General features: G+C 33.4%; 1 protein-coding gene and 1 pseudogene across 1 annotated transcript; one reads left to right on the top strand and one right to left on the bottom strand.

Annotated features, from left to right (window-relative positions):
• Positions 1-1,664: 1,664 nt before the first annotated feature.
• Positions 1,665-2,224, bottom strand: LOC114922464 (annotated as a pseudogene).
• A 6,683-nt stretch (positions 2,225-8,907) lies between these two features.
• Positions 8,908-9,873, top strand: LOC107286080 (olfactory receptor 14A16-like). The gene has a single exon (XM_015814375.1). The coding sequence runs from the start codon at positions 8,908-8,910 to the stop codon at positions 9,871-9,873; it is 966 nt and encodes a 321-aa protein (XP_015669861.1).
• Positions 9,874-20,416: the final 10,543 nt, after the last annotated feature.

Below are 20,416 nucleotides of genomic sequence, written 5' to 3'. Positions count from 1 at the left end.
CTGTCATCATTCAATGTCAAGCCAGCTTGCTGTAAATGTTTTCTTGCAAAGGCAGTTTAAGCAACTCAATTTAAGCAGTTGACAGTGAATGCAGACTACATAAGTACGGAGGGAACTTTTTACCACCCCACTTTAAAACTTTATAAGCAATTATGTGAAATCCATTTTTTTCCCTTTTTTTCTTTTTTCCTTATATATCTTATTCCTTTGTATAAATTACATTAAGGGAATAAGCTATGATAAATTATGCATGAGTAGCAAACCTGAGTTAGGGATATAGAAATAAGAAAGGCCACATTAATTAATATAGCTTTATAACAAGTTAGCAATTACACCAGCAAAACAGCTCCTCATAAACAAACTGATATGGTGTACAAACATATTTTCTCAAGCACACATGGACATTCTTTATTTTGAAATAATGGATGGAAACAATGTATAGAAATTAATTAAGAAGAGAAACAACCTGGAATTAAGGAGAAACTTCCTAATATTGAAGACAATTAACTAGTGGAATAGCTTGCCTTCAGACACTGTAAGTGCTTCATCACTGAAGGTTTTTAAGAAGAGACTGGACTGTCACTTATCTGAAATGGTATAGGATCTCCTGCCTGAGCAAGGGTTGGACTAGAAGACTTTCAAGGTCCCTTCCAATTCTATTCTAATTGCTATATATAAACATTGAAAAAACATATTCACAGAATGCACCCAAAGATATGCACCCGAAAATATGTACAAACATATTTTCTCAAGTTACACAGTTAGTAGCCATCCTTTATTTTGTATATATACATTAAAAAAAATATTCACAGTATGCAAAGATTGATAGATTCCCACTCAGTAAACTGCTGATTTGCCATTGCAGTGGATGAATTTGCAAGCAGAATTATTAGACAATTGTGGTGAGCATATTATTTTCCCACATTCTTCAATTTTGGGAAGGTATTGCCTAATGCATCCTGATACTGGACAATAAAGGGTTTTAATGGTTTACATCACCAGAAATCTAGTGGCAACCAGTGCAGAGACTTTAGAATAAGTATTGTTTTCACTTGGTGGAATGATAGATAGGAATCTAGCTGTCATCTTTTCTATCAGCTATAGGTTTTGGGATATTTCCAAAGGAATAATCAAACATTGCAGTTGTGAGCCAGGTTGCAGCCAGAAATGGGCTGCCAATTTATTAACCATTTACTTGTTCTTCTATAAAAATATATAATGTAAATGCAAATGTATATTTTCTTATATTTTTCTCAAAGGCATCTGCTATTAATATACATTTTGCCAGCAAATGTACCTTGAAGAAACAAACATACATCCATATTACTTTTAAGTGAACTTCATGTGCTTTCCATTAATATACACATTGTTTACAAATTTCTCTACTTCCACTTTGATATTAATATTAGGATTATTTTTGGATTATTTCTGAAGCTGAAAAATTAGATAAACTAGGATCTAATATTCTTGAAGAACTTAGTCAAATTTCATATAGTCATCATCTGTACATCATCATGATAATCATCTGTACATCATCTATACATCATTTTAGCCTAGGATAATAATTATTAAAAAAAACCTGGGAATATTAAGTTTAGTTTTATTTCCCATATCTGCTTAACTATTCATGTAGAGACATGCATAAAAACAATGTTCACAGTTTTTCAGAAAGAAATAACCCCAGAATTTTTGAAAGAACAAATTTTATGTCCTTGTTTTTTTATGGTATCGATTAATCGATGTAGTATAGGTGGAATAATGGAATACATGATTGTAATTATGAAATCAAGTTTTGATGGAGTGTTAGAAAGAGGCCTTAGGTGAGCAAAGGAAACAGTAAACAGAAATGTTGAGAAGACAATGAGGTGGGGCAGGCAAGTAGAGAAAGCTTTCTTCCTGCCTTGAACAGAAGGAATTCCTAGAAAAGCAGAGAATATCTCCACATAAGTAGAATGATGAACACAAAACATCCACATGCTAATGAAATGGTGAACACTATAGCTCCAATTTCAATCACATATGAATCTGAGCAGACAATCTTAAGTAAATGTGGTATTTCACAGTAGAATTGGTTGATAACATTAAAACAGAAATGAGTTATAAATGTTTCAGTAGTGTGCAATATGGCAGTAAGAAAACTGGCAATCCATGCACTGCCCACCATTTTGGCACATGCTTTCCTGTTCATTACTAATTCATATTATAAAGGATTGCAAATGGCAACATATCAATCATATGCCATGACAGTAAGGAGGAGAATATCTGAGCCCAGGAAGAAAAGAAACAAGAAGACTTGAACCACACACCCTGGTTCATATTTATGATGGTTGCAGTATCCCGGCATCATTTGATCACTTTTTGAGATTTTCTGACAAGCAAACTCAATAGGAAAATCAGATTCATTTAACAACCATGATACTAACTTAACAATTGCAGTGATTAACAACAACCGTGAAAAGAAATATTGTAAAATGGGGCAAAAGTTACTTAACAACTGTCTCATTAAGGAACAGAAATTTTCAGCCCAATTCTGGTTATAAGTTGAGGACTACCTGAATTTATCAATTATTAAATCACCGATCATGATTTTTAAAGAGATGGCTATATAGAATGTACAGTGCCTGTGAATATCAGTGGCAATTCTGAGTCTATTCTGATATGGGAAGTTACTTAAGATTATTCAAACATATTTATGATGTTCCTGTTTAAAAAAAAGGATTTCACAATATATAAAGACTTTCTGGAACTGGTGAGGTCACAATCACACAGCAAATTCAGTGGGACAGTTTCAATAAATCTCAAATCCAATTTTTTTGTGTTTCCAACCACAAAATATTGGGAAGTCTGTTTCCATTTCTGTTTAGATAATATCTGTCTTCAAATATCATGCAGCAATGACATTTATTCCAAAATAATTTTAAAATGGGGAGGGCTCAGAGATGTTGACAATGGAATCAAGGAAGGAATCAACAGAGTTAAAAGAGCAAAAGATGCAACATAAGGACAAGAAAAAATACAAGAGGCTAAAAGGAATGAAAAAAATAAGATGACTATATATTTTATAGGTAATATTTCTTGTCTTTTTTATGTAAGCTGTGTAATGAAAAGTTGTGGGGAAATGGTTTGGAAGCAAGATACTAGATATGTCTCTTCTGGAATTTTCAAAACATTTGGAACTACAAATTAAAGTAAATGGTAAGATATTATGGCAGTCCACAAAATTGTCTAGATTTAGAAGCTCAACAGGTTTGATACCAAAACTATAGTCTGGACTGAGAAGATGAAAATATGTTTTTTGTTAATAACATATTGAAAGAAACAGTCCTCATGTTTGTGCCAAGGTTGCATGGCTATGTCCAAATAATGACCAGGAGTTAAAATTGACTTTAGGATTTCTTTATTTTACTCCTGTATTACAGTGAAATTATACCAATTATATTATGGAGACAATAATAGAAAGATGTCACACTGAACTAGAACTAGGCAACATTTTGGATTTGAAAGTAAATAGTATTTCAGAGTACTCATGAATGTCCACATTTGCTAGCAACTCTTTAATTCAAATATGTTCAAATTGTGGAATACTTTCAAATCCCAATATTTCTGCAGATTCACTTCCTAAAATAAGAACATTAGGACAGCATACAACAAAGATATAGACATTAAAATACAAGTTGAGATCAATGGATGCCTACAACAATAAATCAGGGTTAAAAGCCCAGTGAAGGGTTGGCTTTTTTTGTGGGGGGGGGGAGGAGAATTTTCAAACACAAATTTAATAGAAGAAAAGACTTGGAATTGAGCTTTTAGGTCCGTGGTGGCGAACCTATGGCACGGGTGCCACAGGTGGCACGCAGAGCCCTCTCTGTGGGCATGTGTGCCATCGTCCAGTCCTAGGCTTTCAGCTGGGTTTTATAAAACATTTTTGCTTTAGGCCTCCGCCACCCTGTGCAAAAAAAAAAGGTTCAATCAATCAATCAATTTCAACTTCTCATGGGAAAAAAAAGATTTCGCAAAATTGGAATTGATTGAACTTTTTAGTCCCACCCAGCCTGTCATTACCACTGCAGCCATAGCCACCCAATGGGCCATGCCCACCCAATGGGCCACACCTACTCAATGGCCCATGCCCATCCAGCACCTGGCAATACGTAAGTGCGTTTGGGTTGTAGTTTGGGCACTCGGTCTCTAAAAGGTTCACCATCACTGTTCTAGGTCAACCTCCTGTTCAGGCAGGAAACTCAGAAAAATGGTTGTCCAATCTTTTGTTAAAATCTCCACTACTGGAGCACCCACAACTTCTGGAGGCAACTCGTTCCACTAATTGATTGTTCTAATGGTCATGAAATTCTCCTCAGTTCTAGGTAGGGTCTCTCCTTGTTTCTTGCATTCAGATGCTTTGGAAAATAGGTTGGCAGCCCTCAAATATTGGAAAACAGCTATCATGTCACCATTGGTCCTTCCTCCCCCCCATTAAACTAGACATACCTAATTTCTGAAACTGTTCTTCATATATTTTAGTCTCCAATCTTGTTATCATCTTTGTTGTTCTTCTCTGCATTCTTTTTAGAGTCTCTCAATATCTTTTTTATATCATGACAACCAAAACTGGATGCAATCTTCCAAGTATGGCATTATAAGGTATTAGCTTTTTACGTGATGTTGATTCCATTCTTCTATTAATATATCTCCAACTTCTGTTATCCTTCAGAATTCCTGTAATTCTTTATTTGAGGGTAAAATTTCAAAATTCTTGGAAAACTGAGTTGTTTTTCTTATCGTATGGTAAAGCACTTCCATTGAGAATAACATTAAAATTATATTTGTACAGGGTATATATTCTCAAGAACATTTGCATTTCAGTGAATTGTACTAGTTGTGCAATTATATCCCTTGGAAAGAAGAGAAAAGCAAAATATCAATACCCTATTTATTTTTTAAAAAGAAAATAGAATGAGCAATGTGGTGGAATCTAGAATTGAATTGCTAAAAGTGGGAAGGGGATATCTAAGAAGCAAATCATCTTATAATATTTGGTATGTAGAAAAAGAGCTAGGAGGAATTTCCCTTAAAGATGCACAAGAATTATCTGCTAGTTATGTAATTACTTGTGTTATTTTTAATTCCATGTGCCTGACAAGCAATGATGCAAACCAAGTAGAACCACACCAAGGTTGTTGCAGGATGAGTATTATCTACTTTTTTCTTAAAATTTCATATAAGGTTCATATAAAATATTTCATATAAGGTTCATATTAAAAGAGACATTTAGAAATAGAGAAAGATGGGAGGGAGGAGGGACAATTAGATTTGACTTGGTTGATTACAAATGAAATCTCAGAACAAATACTTTATTTGGATATTATTTTGGTTGGATTTATTTTACTCTTCACATTTGTTCAGGCTTATTGCTTGCCTGAAAACTCAAACTAAAAAGTCTTCTGGATACATTAAATTCACAGACTACCAATTAAAAATGCAGAGATAAAATGTTTAAAATATACACTTCCAAAATTAAGAGCACAAATGTTCTATCATAGGAAACATGTCTGCCTGCTAAAATCTTCTAATGGATACAGGATTGTGGGGGAAAAAAGACACTATCGTGTAATCATATTTAAATACATGAACCATATCATTTTAAAATTTAGTATAAAAATATAATAGATGCATAACTTTTTCAAACCAAAATGAATGTCATACAAATAAAATAGTAGTACATATACAATAAAGACAATAATTATATTACATCAAATAATAATGTTTACTTATGTTCTATGCTATATCGCAATATATATTTTACATTAAAATATACTTACAATGGGAAAATATCATTAAGATTTAAATGGCAGTTCTGAGGGATGATTCCTGGAGAATCAAATAATATTTATTTCTGAGAAACAAAAATATTCAATTCACCCATTGGACAGGGAACAACAATGATCCTAAAAAAAATAAAATATAGACAACTGGAACTGTTTATCAGGGTAGCTGAATCTGAAAATGATTTTTGCATAAGGAATGTGGACAAACATGGAGAATTAACTTCCAGAATGCCATTTTGAGTTCACTGTTCCTCATGCTGTAGATCAATGGATTCATGACTGGTGGTACCAAACAGTAAAATATTGAGATAAACGGATCTAATGCTGAAGAAGTGATAGAGGCTGGACTGAAATAAGCAAGGCTAGCACTTGCCACATACAGACAAATGACTATAAGGTGGGGTAAACAAGTAGAGACGGCCTTTTGCTTCCCATGGATAGAGGGGATTTGCAAAACTGCTCTAAAAATCTTAACATATGAAAACACAATTAGAACAAAAAGAATGAATCCTACACAAGAACCAAAGATAAGTGCCAATTCTTCTGCAACATAAGAGTCTGAGCAAGAGATCTTGAGTAACTGAGGAATTTCACAGAAGAACTGGTTGATGATTCTGGAACAGAAATCCAGTGTGAGTAAATTTCCAGTATAGAGTATTGAAAAAAAGAGACCACTAATCAAGGCACTAATTACCATTTGGATGCAGGCTCTTTTGTTCATTACTGTTTCATAATGTAATGGTTTGCAAATTGCTATATAACGATCATATGCCATGACAACAAGGAGAAAGAGATGAGATATCACAAAGAAATCAAAGAAGAAAACTTGACAGAAACACCCAGCATAAGAAATAGCTTCAGTGTTCATTAAGGAATTCACCATGGACTTAGGAACTGTGGCTGAGATAGAGCCAAGATCTTGGAAAGATAAGTTGGCCAGAAAAAAATACATGGGTGAATGAAGTTGATAGCTATAAAGAATGACAGTGATGATAATGAGGTTTTCAATGAGGACCACCAAATAAATTACTAAAAAAATGATGACATGAAATATCCGAAGCTCCTCAGTATCAGGGAATCCATGCAGAAGGAATTCATCAACTCTTGTCTGATTTTCCATAGTATTCCTCAGGCTTTGCATTCTGTGGAACTCACACTAAATTAGATTCTTTTCCATACATCACTATTCAAGATATACTGGGACACTTAGAAAACAATTTTCTCTGACCTAACCATGCGAGAGAGAAGAAATTAGACTTTTATCTATGGGGTATTTGTAATTGTGCTCAAGGGGACTCATTTTGCAAAAGCATAGTTAGGTTCACCAGGTGCTTGGAACTTTTGTTTATATTGGCTTTAAACCAAAGAACAAGGACTAGAGATTTTCTATGTTCACTTCCATTTTAAAAGTAAATTTCATAGAGATCTATCCATCTCTCTCTTATACATACATACATACATACATACATACATACATACATACATACATACATACAGTGATGGGATTCAGCCGGTTCGCACCGGTTCGGCAGAACCGGTAGATAAATTTTGTTGAGTTCAGAGAACTGGCTGAATGTACACCGCTTCTGGAAATCCATTCTAGTCCTGGGAGGCCTGGAGGAGGCCTCTCAGGCTAGAATGGCCTGCCAGAAGTGCAGGGATGCCACTTCCGGAAGTCCATTCTAGGCTTCAGAGGCCCAGGCCTGCATCCACACAGAGAACCAGTTGTTCAGGGATTTGAATCCCACCACTGCATACATACATACATACATACATACATACATACATACATACATACATACATACATATGTTTGGCCAAAGTACTTCAACATTGGCCATGAAAAATTGAAATAGAGACTAGCAAATAGCTGGACAAAGCAATTGAATTATTTGAAGAAGGAAAACCGAGATAGAACCCATCAACCTTGATATGTCTTTATTGGTACTTCTTAATAAAGTGGATTGATCACATTCATTATTCAGTTTATGAACAGTACCATGGATTGCTGCTCTGCACAACCTACTTATAAACAAAGCAATACAGTTAATCCAATTTCAGTTACTGTAATGTATCTATTAGGATCCTTAGTTAGCAAATAATAAAAATGAATATTTCCAAAAATCTTTGATTTTTAAATCTAAGAATCAAAAGTATGATAATTCCAACTACATGAGCAATTATAAATGAAATAAGTAAATAAACAAACAAATCACTTTTTATATTTTTTGAAGCCAAAGTGATCAACTGCTGGCAGTATAAATATAAACTAGCACCAGAAATAAAAGAAATATTTAAGTCAAAGTGTCTAATGTCAACTTGAGCATAGACTGAAGGAGATTAAGAAACAAATGTGTCTCATTTGAAAGAATATTTATCACATGTCCAAAAATAATTTTCCATTTTCAATAGAAATTTCCTGTTATAAAGAAGGAATGAATGAATGAATGAATGAATGAAGGAAGGAAGGAAGGAAGGAAGGAAGGAAGGAAGGAAGGAAGAAAGAAAGAAAGAAAGAAAGAAAGAAAGAAAGAAAGAAAGAAAGAAAGAAAGAAAGAAAGAAAGAAAGAAAGAGCAATAAATGCAGCAATTTAAAATACAAGTGTGAGTTCTATAATGAACCTCAGATTCCAAGAAAGACATATAGGCTATAGCATTGCCCTATCAAAGGCACCTAAAGGCCGAGTTATCAGTTTCATTTAGAATGTCAAAACAGAATGTGTTGCATTCAGGCCCTATCATCCATGAGAATAAACAATGAAACAATTAAAATTAAACAAAACCAACTGAAAAACAAATTACCCTTTTTTATTTGGATTAAATAGAGTGTAAACAAAAAGTCCAAATTTCTTACATACCTAATATACCCCAGGGCTCCTGAACCAAAGTAGGCTTCCACAAAATGAGCTCCCTTGAGGATAATTGCAAGCACTCTATAGATAAAGCTTTAATTCCTTCTCTCTTATGCTGCCAAGATGAAGGAAATTATTTTCAAAATGTTTCAGTCAGACTTGAATCCTGATGCATGGAAAAAAGTCTGATAGTTGAATTCTTTCCACAGACTGCACCACAGGAACAGCACTATGGAAAATCAGTCAAGAATTGATGAATTCCTTCTGCATGGGTTTCCTAACACTAAGGAGCTACGAATATTCCATATCGTCATTTTTTTACTAATTTATTTGGTGTCCCTCATTGAGAATCTTGTTATCATTACTGTCATTCTTTATAGTCATCAACTTCATTCACCCATGTATTTTTTTCTGGCCAATTTATCCTTCCAAGATCTTGGCTCCATCTCTGTCACTGTTCCCAAGTCCATGCTGAATTCTTTGATGAACACTGACACTATTTCTAACTCTGGATGTTTTTGTCAAGTTTTCTTCTTTGTTTTCTTTGTAATGTCTCATCTCTTCCTCCTTGTTGTTATGGCATATGATCGTTACGTAGCCATCTGCAATCCATTACACTATGAGATGGTGATGAACAAAAAAGTCTGTGTCCAAATGGCAACCAGTGCATGGGTGGGTGGTCTTTTTTACTCAGCTCTCTATATTGGAAATTTATCCACAGTGGAGTTCTGTTCCAGAATTATCAATCAGTTTTTCTGTGAAATTCCTCAGTTGCTCAAGATTTCTTGCTCTGACTCTTATGTTGCAGAAGAGCAGGCACTCATCTTTGGTTCTTGTGTAGGGTTCTTTCTTTTTGCTCTGATTGTCTTTTCATATGTTAAGATTTTTAGAGCAGTTTTGCAAATCCCATCTACACAAGGGAAGCAGAAGGCTTTCTCTACTTGTTTGCCCCACCTTATAGTCATTTGTCTGTTTATAGTTAGTGGTACCTTTGCATACCTGAGACCCACATACCGTTCCCCATCAACATCAGATCTCTTGATTTCTTTGTTCTACAGTGTGGTACCACCACTCATAAACCCCCTGATCTACAGTGTAAGGAACCACGAGCTCAAAATGGCATTCTGGAAGCTAGTTTTCCATACATGTTCATATCCCTTCTGCAAAAATCATTCTCAGTTTCAGCTACACTTATAAGCAGTTACAATTGTTTATACATGTTCTAGAAATATTGTAATTAAAAAAGATCTTTGAATTCCATGTCTGATGGGTGAACTATATATGAATGCTTTCTCACAAATGAATATTATTCCTCAATAAATTTGCCCAGAATTGCCATTTAAATCACAATGATAAAGTATATTTTAATGAATATTAATGTTTTGTGATATATCAGTGTTGACTATATATTACTATATATTACTGTTTTATTTAGATGACTTTAATTTTGTGTTTAAATAATTTTCATATAATACAGTTATCATATCTAAATATGATTCCACAATGGTGTCATGTATTTAATCTCTTTTCCTTTAAAATTCTGTTAAATAAATATAGATCCTATCAAGATGCACGTGTCTCCTTCTCAGAGGGATAACATAATATGACAAGTACAATTCACTGAAATGGAAATGTTCTTGGGAATCTAAACATATCTTGTACAAATATAATTTTGAGTTATTCATAATGGAGTTGTTATACCATAGGATTTTATTTATAAATATCTCAGTTTTCCAAGAATTTTCAAATGTGATTTTATCCCCAAATAAAGAATCATAAAAATTGTTAAGGATAACAGATGTTGAGGCTAACTGGGACTTTGAATCTGAAAGGAAAAGTTGCTTTGAGGTACATATTGTCAACTTCAAAAAATATCACCGTGCTTTTAGTCCTAATTTATTTCTGTAGGCATCCATTGAGAGATGGTTTGATTTGATTTGCATGTATGATTTATGCCTATACCTATACCACTGTCTTTGGATTACAAACTTTGGAAATGAATGTGCAAAATTATTTAGATTGAAAACAATGTCTTCTACAAGTTGGACACATTTTGTTTAAAAATTGCCAGTTAGTGTCATAGTGCCCATTCATGAATACCATTTGCTTTCAAATCTAAAATGTTGCTTAGTCCTACTTCATTTTGACATCTTTCTACTGTTCTCTGCATAATATAATTGGGGAAACTCCATTATAGTTCAAGAGGGGAAAAAAAGAAAGCCTTGAGTCAGTTTCAACACTTCTCAACCCTTGGACACATTCATACAGCTTTGGGGCATACATGTGGGTGGTTTGTTCCAATATGTTTTTTTCAGCTAGGAATATTTTTATTTTCCTAGTCAAGACTATATCTTTGTACTCTCTGATGGTCTTGAATTCAGTGATTAACCAACTCAAACTCTGCTGAACTTATAAACAGACCTGTTTGGATGGTCCTTTGCCCTTTCAACTTCATTGTTTTCTTTTTTGATTTTCATTGCCAACACACAATACCCAAACCTTCTCTTCTTGCCCTGTATTTATAGCCATTTACTATATTGTGCTTGCCAAAAGAACACCTTTGAATTTTGATATTGGGTCATATAGCTAATGCTCTGAATGCCAGTCATTTGGAGTGACTATCCTTAAAAGTCCTGCTTCCCTGGGAAAGGGTAAATAGAGTCTGTCAACCTTGCAACAATAATGTCAATGAAAAGCATGATTCACTGTCATTATTATTCAGGCTTTTTATTCAGGACTTTTAGTTCTGCTTGATTCCAGTCCATTATTCCAGTTCTGTATATTATTATTATTATTATTATTATTATTATTATTATTATTATTATTATTATTATTATTATTATTATTATTATTATTATTATTATTATTATTATTATTATTATTATTATTATTATTATGGATCATCACACAGTCAGCCAGATGTTCAGACTGGATTTGGCATTTTGTCTACCTATTGAATCCTTACCAAGGACCTGGGATAGCCAGATGTGGATGTTTGATGGTATTACAGATATTGTCGCAGGATAAAAGCAGTTCCTGCAACATAACACCCCGGACTTAACAATTGTCGATAAGAAAGACAAAAAAGTCTGGATAGTGGACATGGCAGTGCCTGGAGACAGCAGAATAGACAAGAAAGAACTGGAGAAGATCACAAAATACAAAGACCTACAAATAGAAATAGAAAGACTGTGGCAAAAGCACGCAAGGGTAGTACCAATAGTAATAGGTGCCTTGGGTCCAATCCCAAAACAACTTGAGCACCACTTGAACACCATTGGCATTGACAAATTCACCATTAGTCAATTGCAAAAGGGGCCTTACTAGGATTATTATTATTATTGTTGTTGTTGTTGTTGTTGTTGTTCCCGGATCTAAAATAACTAAACTATTATAATAAAACACAGTATATAATGTTCCCAGTAATAAAACTTTTGTAATTGAGGAGCTGAGATTTTATCCATCCCTATTATCAATGTATTTTTCCACATTCATTTAATATTTATTTGGTGGTCTATATTTTCCCAAATTTCTTTAATTACTTCTTGCTGACCCTTCTGTTTCATAGTTACTGAAATGTCAATTTGTTTATTAATAGCTACAGTTAGAGTCATGTGAAAAAATAGATACACCCACTCTGTGTTCTATAGTTTTACATATCAGGACATAGCAAAGATCATCTGGTTTTTAGCAGTTCTTAAAAGTAGGTAAATACAACTTCAGATGAACAATAATACATGACATATTACTCCATGTCATCATTTATTTTACAAAAAGGAAGTCAAAATGGAGAAGCCATGTGTGAAAAAGTAAGTATACCCTTACTGCTTCCATATGTAGAAAGAGGCTAAGCCAGGTTCTGCTAATGAAGTGCCCTTGATTAATTGATCTTCAGCAAGTATGACTACCTCTACAAAAGTCAAAGTTTTAGGTGTTTGCTGATCTCCAGCATTGAGATATAACACAGTGTCAAAGGATAAAGACATCAGCAATGATCTCAGAAAAGCAATTGTTCATTTCTAAAGTCCAGCATTCTACAGCGAGGAAGATTATTCACAAAAATTCAAAACAGTAGCCAATCTTTCTGGAGTGGATGTCCCAGCAAATTCATCCCAAAGTCAGACCATGCAATGCTTAGAGAAATTGCAACAAAATGCAACATTTCAGACTCTACAGGCCTCAGTTATATGTTTAATGTTAAAGTTCATGATAGTACAATTACAAAAAAGACTGAACAATTATGGTTTAATTGAAAAGGTTGCCAGGAAAAAAGCTTTTTCTCTCTAAAAAGAACATGGCAGCAAAGCTCCTTTGCAAAGTTGCATCTGAATAAATGCTAAGACTTCTGGAACATGTCCTTTGGACAGACAAGACCAAAGTGGAGTTGTTTGGCTATAATGCATAACGCCACATTTGGCAAAAACCAACCACAGCATATCAGCACAAATATCTCATACCGACCATCAAGCATAATGGTGAAGAAGTGATTATTTGGGCTTGTTTTGTAGCTCCAGGACCTGGGCACCTTGTAGTCACTGAGTTGAGCATGAACTCCTCTGCACACTAAAGTATTCTAGAGTCAAATGTGAAGCCATCTGTCTGACAATTAAAGCTTGGTTGATATTGGATCATGAAACAAGACAATGATCCCAAGCACACCAGAAAATCTACAGCAGAATGGCAGAAAAAGAATGAATCAAGGTATTACAATGACCCAGTGAAGTTCCAGATGTTAACCAGATTAAAATAATGTGGTGAGACCTCAAGAGAGCTATATACAGTATAAGCAAATGCTCATAAACCTCAATGAACTAAAGCAATCTTGTAAAGAAGAGTGGGTCAAAATCATTCTACAATAATGTGAGAGACTGATAAAGTTATAAGAAAATAATTACTTCAAGTTATTGCTGCTAAAGGGGGTTCTATAAGCTATTGAATCATTGGGTGTACTTACTTTTTCACACATAGCTTCTCCATTTTGGCTTTCTTTTTGTAACATAAATGATGACATGGTGTAATATGTCATGTGTTATTGTTTATCTGAGGCTGTATTTACCTTTTTTTAAAAACTTCTAAGAACCAGGCTATTTTTATTATGAGACCATAAAACTCAGAGAGGGTGTACTTTGTCTTTCACATGACTGTATATCTGATACCCAGTTAGGTGTAGTGCTAAGGCATCAGTCTAAAAGGTGGATGACTGTGAATTCTAGTCCTGCATTAGGCAGGACACACACACACACACATACAGAGAGAGTCATATCTAGACTTTGTATTTGAAAAGATATTTCAAAATATGCACATAGGACCATTTGGCAACCCATTAAATTAAAAGTGTTGTTAAGATCATGTTACAGTTACAATATAAAAGCATCCAATTCAATTCCAATCCCCCAATTTACGTATATATTTTACAAGATTTGTAATCCAGCAATTCTGGCCAGTGTACAATAAAGGTATAGATATATAAAGAACCAATTTGGCATGGTGGTGAACGTGCTGCATCAATCAGTGTTAGTCCTCCCCTTTTGGGCCAGTCTTTCAGCCGAAATCATCTCATAGGACATAGCCAATGGAAATCAGTAAAATAATCAGAGAATTTACAATTGTAATACAAATTAAAATTCATTATTTGTTTATTTCATTTATTAAATAATTAAAGTATAAATGCAGACTCATGTCATCTTATGAAACAATTAAAAATCACTAGAAAACTCTAAACATTAATATTTAATTTATTATTTCTAAAATTCCTCCACATGTTCTTGAGGAGGAGGAGAATATTTATAATATAAATTGGTTAATGTTTTACATTAAAAAAAATACTCTTTAAAAACTGTATGCTCAGTATCTAAGATTAACTTATCATTATAAGGTAATATAATATAACAATAATCATTGTTATTGAAATTTTGTCAAACATTTGCTCTTGATGTACATTGTTAATTTTCCCATTACTGCATATTTCACAAGTTGTTTTCCCAATTTGACATTGTGAGAAATTTGTCTTTGGGGTCAGCAACATATATAATAATAATTTGACATTTTTTAAAATTTCTTCTGGAAAGATCTAGTAGAAAGAACTACAGTTTCAATTCAAGCTTTGTTTTTATTTATTTATTTTAAAATAATGCTGAGTACTTCTTTCTAGTAGAACTGATACTTCATTGATCATGATGTACTTAAAAATTTGTTGAACTAATTTTACCCTTTAGTTTTGGTTTACTACTTGCCTAAAATCTGAAATTAAAGTAAGTCCTTGATGCATTAAATAGAGGTTCAGAGACCACTGCTTAAATACAGATACTTCAAATAGTTCAATTTCACCTTTCTACAACGTGGGGCATAAACAAATAATTTATAATTTCTGCAAATTTTATTCTCACTCATATTCCCCCTTTTTTCCCTATGCACTATGCCAGGTTTTGTGAAAAGAAACTTGCTTTCCAAACAAAGTCCTCCACAATAAATGAAACATCATGGTCATCCATTGCCACGTAGTTAACATGGATGGATGAATGTAGAAAAAACAACAACACAAATGTACTAGCCATTCCTGTAATTATATGCATATGTAATAAGCAAAATTGTAAGATATTTTTTCCTCATAGCATTAAAAAATAAACAGAAAAAATAATACATGCATATTTTAAAGCATAAAGTATCTTAATAATGTCATTATCAATAACCCTTCTCTATATTCAACATAGAGAATTCAAAATATATATTTATATCAAATAGTAATGCTTAATTATTTTACATGCTCCATCATTGATAAATCTATATTTCATTAGATATTTAATGGAAGAGATTTATGTTACAATTATAGGCAGATTTACTGAGGAATTATACCTGGTAAAAATAATTTCTATCTTGATGAAACATGCATAGGTATGAGAAGCATATGCTAAATTTACACATTGACATGAAATGTATACATTTTTGATGACAACATGTCTATGTTACAGTTTATCAGAATAGTTGAAACCAAGAATGATTTTTGCACAAGGAATTAGGACAAATATTGAGAATTTGTTTCCAGAATGCCATTTTGAGTTCCTTATTCCTCATGCTATAAACCAGTGGGTTTAAGAGTGGCGGTACCACACAATAAAATATAGATATAAATGGATATAAGGCTGAAGAGGTCGTAGATGTTGGACTGAAATAGGCAAGGGTACCACTTACCGCAAACAAACAAATGACTGTGAGATGGGGTAAGCAAGTAGACAAGGCCTTTTGTTTTCCTTGGGAGGATGGGATTCTAAAAACTTCTCTGAAGATCTGCACGTAAGAAAAAGCAATTACAGCAAACTGAATGAATCCTAAACAAGAACCAAAGATGAGAGTCCAGAATTTGGTGAAGTATGAATCAGAGCAGGAGATCTGGAGCAACTGAGGAATGTCACAGAAGAATTGATTGATGACTCTGGAACAGAACTCCATTGTGAATAAATTTCCAGTATAGAGAGCAGAGTAGAAAAGGCCACCCATCCATGCATTGGTTGCCATTTGGACACAGACTTTTTTGTTCATTGCTATCTCATAATGTAGTGGATTGCAGATGGCTACATAACGATCATATGCCATGACGCCAAGGAGGAGGAGATGAGACATTACAAAAAAAACAAAAAAGAAAATTTGACAGAGACACCCAGAGTAAGAAATAGTTTCAGTGTTCATCAAAGAATTCAGTAGTGATTTAGGAACTGTGACAGAGATGGAACCAAGATCTTGGAAAGATAGGTTGGCTAGAAAAAAATACATGGGTGAGTGAAGTTGATGACTGTGAAGAATGACGGTGATAATAATGAGATTCTCAGTGAGTGCCACCAAATAAATTACTAAAAAAGTGATGATATGAACTATTCTTAGCTCCTCAGTGTCAGGGAATCCATGCAGAAGGAATTCACCGAATCTTGATTGATTTTCCATAGTGCTATTTTCTCTTTGCAGTCTGTGAAAAGAACTGAAAGATCAGACTCCTTTTCAATGTAGCAGGATTCACAATGGACTGGAACACTTTGAATATCATTTTCTCAGACCTGGTAGTGCTAAAGAGATGGGAACAATTTTCATCCGTGGAAAGTCTGTAGCTATTCCCAAGGAGTTCATTTCTCAGTTGATCAGTACTGACTGAAATTATGCGTTTGATAATCAAGTTCAAACTTTACATTGACTTTAGTCTAAACAACAGCTATTAAAATAGCCTTCAAATTGTATTAATTGGGTCACAAGAGATTTTGTTTTGTTCAGTCCATTTTTAAAAAGTTTTATCAAAACACATATTAACTATGCAATTTTTGTGATAAAAAGTTGCATGAGAAGGAACTTGTAGTTTTGTTTAAGTTGACTTTAACCCAAAGGGCAGGCTCTATAATGACTTTCAGATTGCCATAATAATAGCACAAGATGATTTCTATCACCTTATATTGGTTCAAAGGTAAAATGGCTGTGAAAACTAGATTGAGGGAAGGGGGGGGAACAAAGGGGGCCCATGAGGAGTTGCAGTAGGGACCGGGAAGTAGCCTCGACAAAAAAATTACATATTTTTTTTAACCAAGAGTTTTCAAATAAACCTTTGGGTAGCACCCATGAAATTTTGGCAGATCTTATAAAAGTGAAGTACTTGTTAATTTAGGTTTTTTTTTATTTTCATTAACTTTTCCATACTGTTTAAAACAATGATGCAGTATTGTGAAAGTTTTTGTAGAACATTAGATGGATACAAATCCTTGAGTGCATTCAATAGCTTATAAGATTCTCAGTTGGTCTTTCATAGCTTCCTGTTTGAAGTACTGTATAATAAAGCTTAAGTTCTTGTTGTATACATACTCATATAAAATTGTTAGCAAATAATTAATCTTATTAATCTAACAGGCTCTCCTCCACTGATGATGTAATATATCCTCATTACTAAATTTCCACATTTGATTTTACCAAAACATTTGATTTTACCGAAAATTAGATTGACTATAAAGCTAGGACATTTTATTTTTCAGGATATCATTACATCATCCCATGAAACCGTAACTCTGCATGAAACCCCAATAAACTGAAATACTTTTGCTAGTGTGCCAACAATGATGTTAACAAAATGTCTGCTTCTTCAATATGGGTAGGTATTCTGGCCTGAGCAAACATTTCTTTTGACACCAGCTTATTCAAACCAACAGCATTACTTTTCTGAAAATATAAGAGGATGGTGCAAAGACTTTAAGTTGCAAAGACATTATCTTGTAGACATTCAGGGCAGGTCCTGGTGACTTGTACTATAAATCTTAGGCACTCATAAATAGTTTGCAGCTAAAGATGGCAGCTAGATTCCTGATGGGCCATCCCCACATCAAATAAGCATTTATTCTGAAGTCTCCACTTCATTACCAGTAGGTTTTTGAATTCAATAGAAATATCAATAATTTTTAAAACCTTTATTGTGCAGCACAAGGATACCTTTAGCAATGCATATAGTAGTGAAAATCAAATCTGCCCATCTGATCTTGTTATGTAGAGATGCTTATTATGACTCCGTATTCATGACTTTTTCTTGTTATGACTTCCTCTCTCAGGAGGAAGGCCAGAAAGCAGGCTTTTTAAATCATGATTTTTTACAGAATATTTTCCCTATCACAGTATTTTACAGATACATTTCATCACTAGACTGTAGGGATTTTGAAGACCGTTTAACCATTAACTCGGTTGTAATAAGGGAACAAAACTTCAACATACTAAATGTACAAGGAATAGTTATGTTTTTGCCTTTTTATTTATATATGCCTGTAAGATATGGGTGGTTAACACATCACATGGATTTCCTAAAATTATTACAATTTACCAAATACCAATATAGGTTTTTCTTGTAGAATAATAAATATAAAGATTCTAAGCAGCATATTCAAACCAGCTTTAATACGTTTTTATCTATTGGTTGCAGAGAAAAAAAACATTCAATCTCATTCAATGACATTTCACTATCTTTTACTTAGCTCATTTTTCTATTTAACTATTGGTATCTTGAGGCTGAAGAGTCATATAACAGACATAAATTCAATTTATAACAATTTTGGCTTGATAAATACATTGAAACAGATAAGTGAAGTTTTATAAATGAAATAAAGTTAAAAATTACGGGGATAAATGTCTTAAAGCACAATTCATCTCTCTTGCTTGCTGTCTGATTTATTTTCAGATTTTTATAAATAAATAAATAATCTCACTGCTCATATTTCTTTAAAAAATTACTTAAATTTAAGAAGACTTATAAGAACAATTTTAATCTGCTTATTTCTCATGCCATAGATCAGGGGTTCCCAACCAGGGGTGTTAGACTATATTCCAGGAGGTATGAAAACTTGGATTTAGAAGTTTCAAAATTATAGTGTATATGTATAATTCATTATTTTTAACTTTTGTAAGAGGTGCAAGAATATATCAGAAGCATTCTATGGGTGCGGGGTATAGAAAAGGTTGGGAGCTGCTGCCATAGATCAATGGATTTAAAATGGGTGGGATAATGAATACATTATTGTAATTATGAAATCAAGGTGTGAAGGATTGTCAGATATTGTCCTTAGGTAGGCAAAGCAACCAGAAAATAAAAATATGGTGATGACAATGAGGTAGGGAAGACTAGTGGAAAAGGCTTTTTCCCTTCCTTGAACAGAAGGGATTCTCAGTACAGCAGAGAAAATTTGAACATACTGTAAGTAAGAACAATGAAGAAAAAAACAACCCACTACCAATGTAGCAGTAAACACTACAATTCCAATTTCAGTTACATATAAACCAGAGCAAATAATTTTAAGTAGATGTAGAATTTCACAGTAGAACTGGTTGATATTTTTAGAACAAAAAGGAGTAGTAAATGTTGCAATTGTGTGTAATGCACTATTAAAGAAGCTGACAACACACACACTGCCAACCATTTTGATGCAAGCTGTCCTGTTCATGATCATTTCATATTGTAAAGGGTTACAGATGGCAACATATCGATCATATGCCATAATAGTAAGGAGGGAAATACAATAGCTCAAGAAGAAGACTGATGAGAAAACTTGAGCAATGCACCCAGAATATGAAATATATCTGATATCCATAAGAGAATTGAAAATAGCTTTGGGGATAATGATTGTAGTAGAACCAATGTCTTGCATGGCTAAATTCATCAGGAAGAAGAAAATAGGGGTGTGCAGGTGGTGGTCAAAAACCACTGCAATAATAATGAGAAGGTTCCCTGTTACTATCATTAAATATAACATAAGTAATAGAATTCCATAGTCTGTAACTTCCAAACTTCAAGAATTCCGAGAGAAGAAACCCAGATGTGTCATTATCCATTTTCAATCATGATATCCCTAAAATTAAAGGAGCTGTATTAAAAAATAATAATTAAAAATTATTAAATTAATTTTAAAAGATGTAAAAATTCCTTCTTCTAAATCTACATTCAATTTTCTGAGTACCAACACAGCCTCCTTATCTATCAATTGTCTTGTTTTAGTTTAATCTATAATAATAATAATAATAATAATAATAATAATAATAATAATAATAATAATAATAATAATGATAATGATAATGATAATGATAATGATAATGATAATGATGATGATGATAATAATAATAATAATAATAATAATAATAATAATAATAATAATAATAATAATAATAATAATAATAATAATGATGATAAAGTTGGAAGGGACCTCGGAGGTCATCTAGTCCAACCTCCTGCTGAGGA

Source organism: Protobothrops mucrosquamatus, unplaced genomic scaffold (genome assembly GCF_001527695.2).
Source record: "Protobothrops mucrosquamatus isolate PMUCROS unplaced genomic scaffold, P.Mucros_1.0 scaffold247, whole genome shotgun sequence".
NCBI lineage: Eukaryota > Metazoa > Chordata > Lepidosauria > Squamata > Viperidae > Protobothrops > Protobothrops mucrosquamatus.
The sequence above is the reverse complement of the archived record's forward strand: the minus strand, read 5'-3'. Positions and strand labels throughout refer to the sequence as shown.